Below are 4,636 nucleotides of genomic sequence, written 5' to 3'. Positions count from 1 at the left end.
GGCAGCCTCTCTGTGTCCCCGCGGGGCGGGCGAGGAGCCTGGCAACGCGGCGCGCGCCCCGACAGCCGGCCCCGGGCTGCCCTCCCGCTCCGCCGAGCAGGCGGCGACCCGCAGGTCCCGGCAGCGAGCCCGGGCGCTCCCCCCACCGCGGGGGCCGCTCCTCGCCCCACAGCACCGCCGCCCCGCAGCCCCTCCACGCTCCCGGCGCTGGGGGGGGCCACCGCAAGGCAGCCGGGCGCCGGTGGGGGTGGGGTGCTAGGTGGCTGGCAGCTCGCCGGCGCCGGTACCCCGGTGTCCTCCTGTGTGGGCTCTGCCCCGCAGGGGTGAGGACACCCTCCGCCTGGCTCCGGCTTCGGGGATCCGCGGCTCCTGGTTCCGACGACCCGGACGCTCGAGGGTCCGGGTGCAGCCCTGGGGTCTGCTCCCCGCCAGCGCCGCTTCTCCCGCCGGGGTGCGCGCGGGGGAGGGCGCCCACGCAGGGCCATGCGGAGGGCCGGGGGAGCCCACTCTGTAGGCGGTCGCCCTACCTGTCGTAGCTCCAGCGGCTGTAGGACAGGGTCCGGTGGCTGCTGACTCCTTCCATCGCCGCCTCCCAGCTCGGCTTCGGGATCCGCGGCGGCGGCAGCGGCTGCGCTGGGCTCGGCGCTCGCTCCCTGCGGGCCGAGGCGCGGGCGGAGGACTGTACCATTCGCCCCCCTCCCCGGGGGGGGGTGACCCCCCCTCCGGCTCTGCCAATGGCGGGGACGCGCGGGCTGCGGGGACCCGGGCCCGCGGGGCCCCCTCCCCCGCGCTCCAGTCCCGCGGGGGCGCGGCTGCTGCAGCCGGGACGGCTTATTTATTTATTTCCGATGTGTGCTCCGCGTCGCCATGGCAACCGCTCCATCTTTCCCGGCGTCACTAGGGCACCGCAGCTTTCAAACCTTCCCGGGACAGGGATTGCTAAGAGGCTGTCCCTTCTGCTCGCCGTACTCGGGCCCCCTCTGCAAAGACGCCTCCTCCTTCCAGGCGTACAGTCACATCCATTCACTCCCTCCAATCTTCCACTTCAATTACCCCTCTTCTCAGGAACGGGAGTACACACTCCCGGAATTTTGAGGGCTTCTGCCACCTTCCAGCCCCTTTTCCCCTAGCACATAAGTCCTTTACTGGAGTCCCCCTCGTTACCCAAATGAAAACGCACTTCTCCTTCCCTATTCCCCGGGTTCCCTTGGCCCAGCTATTTGGCATAGAGTGGTCCCCTGGGTTCGGAGGACCAAGCTCTGAAAATACACCCATTTCTAGGCCAGCTCTGTTTGTTTTCCTTGTGCTTTCCCTTCATTACTACTAAAGTTACTTTGGAAAAAATCCTGCTGTGTTGGCTCAACTAGCGTAGAGTGTCTTCCATCTGTATGAGGCAGAGGATGGCCCAGGGAAGGCCCTGGGGAGAGGGGCTGAGAGATGGGGAGGGAGGGCTGGCCCCTCCTTCCCCGCCCTTCCCCCACCCTGGGCTGCTGGCTGTGGGGATTTACAGGTATAATCTTCTTGCAGAGGTCGTGAAAGCCTAAGAAGGACCTTTCAGTGCAGCTGTTGTGGGGAGGCTGAGACCGGGTAGGGTGGAGGTGCCAGGGTTCCCTGAAGGGGGAGCGCTGGGCAGTAGCCTTTGAGCTACACTAATCTAAGGATCAGGGGCAACTGGGTGAAACCAGACCTGCAGTGAACCCTGTGGGTTACAGGCTTCCAAGTGGCAGTGCACCTGTTGCATCCAGCCCACAAACGTGGTTTTGCTTTTCATTGACTAAGTCGACAACACTTAATGTAGAGATTTAATAGATTGGATCTGTTGTCCTCTCTTGAAGAAAATCTGGCAACCCTTGGACCTGCCTTCAGCATAGCAGGCATAGGGCGGAAAAGTGGCTGCTCTCCTTACAAGGAGCACGTGTTCTCCTATGGCCTCAGGCCCCAGCCAGCCAGCTCCTTTCACTTACATAACTGGTCCCTGCAGCTTCGGAGTTTGCCACCCTAGGCAACAGTCATCTCTCTAACCCATGGTTTCCCATGGCCCTCAAAGTTGTACAAATGCATCATTAACCAGTATTTACCAAGGATCTGGTCCTCAGCAAAATGCTGCAAATAGCAAGCAGACACTGTCACTCCCTAGTGGGCTTTATGGACTGACATGCATGGGCTGACTCCCAAAGAGAACCACTGTTTCTGAAACATCTCGATGGTGAGACTCGGCATATCCATGACCTCAGGAGTGGTGGACTGGGACTCCAGAATCAACTTGTTACAAGTGTGTGAAGCCTTATTTCATTGTTTGGGTAACGATGAGTGGAGAATGCCCCTATCTGGAGAATGTGTGGGGTTTGTGGGACCTCCCATTGACACTGCAGAACCAAAAACCCCAGCTGCTGACTCGTATGTTATCAGACAAGCGTCTGAGGGTCTTCCTTCTCCAAGGGACTGATGGAAGGACAATAGAACCTAAGAAGGAGACACCCTCAACAAGAAAGGTCCTGCATCACCCCACTCTAGGCCATGCTAGCTCAGAGACGAGGGTCACAGAGACCCCCCGAGGCTGACATTGGGTACTGGCTGCCAGGCCCCCACAGCCTGCCTTGGTGAGGCCACTGGAGGCAGTAGTAATAAACACATACCCTACATCATCAGGGAACCAGGTCGTTGGCACAAGGCAAGAGTTCTATAGCTATAAGAGCCAAGAGCAGGTGCGCTGGACTCCCAGGCCCTCACTTCCAAATCTTGACACCCCTAGATGTACAAATAAGAAGCCCAAATTCAGGTGTCCTGAGCCAGGGCTGAAAGCTGTGGAAAAGCTACAACCCAGACATTCTGGGATGATCCCTGGAGGACCCCAGGGCTAGGCAGATGGAAGAGCCTACCAAAGCCCCAGAGAAAGGACCCTTGACCCTTACCAATGGCAGGAGCCATGTGTCAGCATTCTGTGGGAGGGAGACTGTGGCAGATTTAAAGCATGGTTGCGGAATCTTCGACATTCTTCTCATTGAGAGGTAAGGTCTATGATACCTGTGAATCTGTATGCTGTGTGATTTCTGAGGTTAAGTAATAAATGGCCTCTCAGTTTACTGGAAGGGGCCCCATATAAGCAGTCCAACTACCATGTGGCCACTGTGCTGTGAGGAAGCCTCACCTACAAGGAAAGGTCACATGTAGACGCTTCAGTTGATAGTCCCGGCCGAGCCCAGCCTTCACATCACCCAAGCACCACACATGGAAGAAAGAAGCCTTCGGCAGATGACAACCCCTCGCCCTACAAGTCATCTCCAGCTGCTTGAGTCTTCCTAGCGGAGGCCCCAGACATTATGGAAGAGAGACAAGTCATCCGTGAGTGCCCTGACCCGACGCAGAAAATCCGTGAGGACATAAAAACAGTTGTTGCTTTACACCATAGATAACCAGACAGGCAGAATTCATCTCAGAGGAGCTGGCTCTTTTTCCTTGAATGTTGAATAATGGGTCTTTTGGCTGTGAGAGGAAGGGTCCCATTTAATTTACACAGAAGAGCTGCCAACAAGGAAACTCGAATGCTCCGCCTAGTAAAGCAACAGGAAGGTGGGAATTGTCCTCTGGTGGCTAACTGATGGGTGGAAAGAAGAAGGCTGGAGCTGGGAGAGGAAGAGGAAGGCTGGGTAAGAAGAGAAAGTGAAATGGCAGAGGGCTAGAGTCTGAGAAAGAAAAGAGCTGGTGAGAAACTCCTAGTCAGGGCTGAGCAAGGAGCTTGAGGGACAGAGGTATCTGATATGCTATTTCAGGTTGGCTCCTGCTCTCTGGTGCTGTTCTGTTAGCCCCCAGCCTCCAGTAGAAGTCCGACGCGTAGGTACCACAACCTCGTCCGAATGAGGCTTGGGGAATGTGGCAGGCAGGGCACGGTCCACTCGTGGGACAAAGGGAGCAGGACAGCAAGCTGGGCGGCTGGTGGGAGACTGAGGATTGAGTTAGGGGCAGGAATGCAAAGACGACGAAGAGAACATGCCCTTCTTGGAACTCCTTGGGCATATTAGGGAGGGCCTTCTAGACTACCCCAAATAAAAGGAGATGGGCTGTAGATAGTGAACTAGGGTCCGCAACTCCATAGCAAGGTGGGATCCCTCCGCCACGTGGGGGCCAAACGGTCTAGCACATTTTTGGGAGAGCAAACAAGCAATGGAGAAACCCCAAACCGGGACTCAGGACCAAGAGTCAGTACGGCAAAATGAGGAACAGGAACCTGGGAGTCTATGACCCTGGGGAATAAACCGCGGAGGGAAAAATCCTCCAGTGTAACAGAGGTGGAGAGCCCTAAAGGGAAACCGCCCCTCATACTACAAGGTCCATCCTCTCCAAAGTTAAGACTCGGGAGAAGAGCACTGTGGCCAGAACCATGTGCACACTACACTGTGCCCCTAAGGCTCACCTTTTCCCAGCAGTTTCCATTCCCATTGCTACCACCCATGTTTTGCTCCAAAGGGCAACGTTCCCTTTTAACACTCTCTCCTGGTGGACACAATCCCTATGTTCTCTTAGTGTAGCTAGAATGGGCTAGATCTTTAAAGACTTCATTAATTTTAGAGGAAAGACAACAGGAAAATAAACCAAGCCACCACACGAAATACACAAATGCAGGGTCCAGGACCATGCA

The 4,636-nt window shown here is 56.7% G+C and overlaps 1 protein-coding gene across 3 annotated transcripts in view; it reads right to left on the bottom strand.

The window, feature by feature from the left end:
- TUB (TUB bipartite transcription factor) overlaps positions 1 to 703 on the bottom strand; it is an 81,022-nt gene extending 80,319 nt beyond the window's left edge. For all 3 annotated transcript variants that reach the window (XM_019796338.2, XM_034666518.1, XM_034666517.1), the window contains exon 1: positions 528 to 703. In XM_019796338.2, coding sequence (XP_019651897.2) covers positions 528 to 688 — 161 coding nt within the window. In that variant the 5' untranslated portion in view covers positions 689 to 703. The remainder of the gene's footprint in view (positions 1 to 527) is intronic.
- Between the last annotated feature and the right edge of the window lie 3,933 nt (positions 704 to 4,636).

The sequence above is a fragment of the Ailuropoda melanoleuca genome, chromosome 8, assembly GCF_002007445.2.
Source record: "Ailuropoda melanoleuca isolate Jingjing chromosome 8, ASM200744v2, whole genome shotgun sequence".
NCBI classification, from domain to species: domain Eukaryota; kingdom Metazoa; phylum Chordata; class Mammalia; order Carnivora; family Ursidae; genus Ailuropoda; species Ailuropoda melanoleuca.
This window is presented reverse-complemented; position numbering and strand designations above follow the sequence as displayed.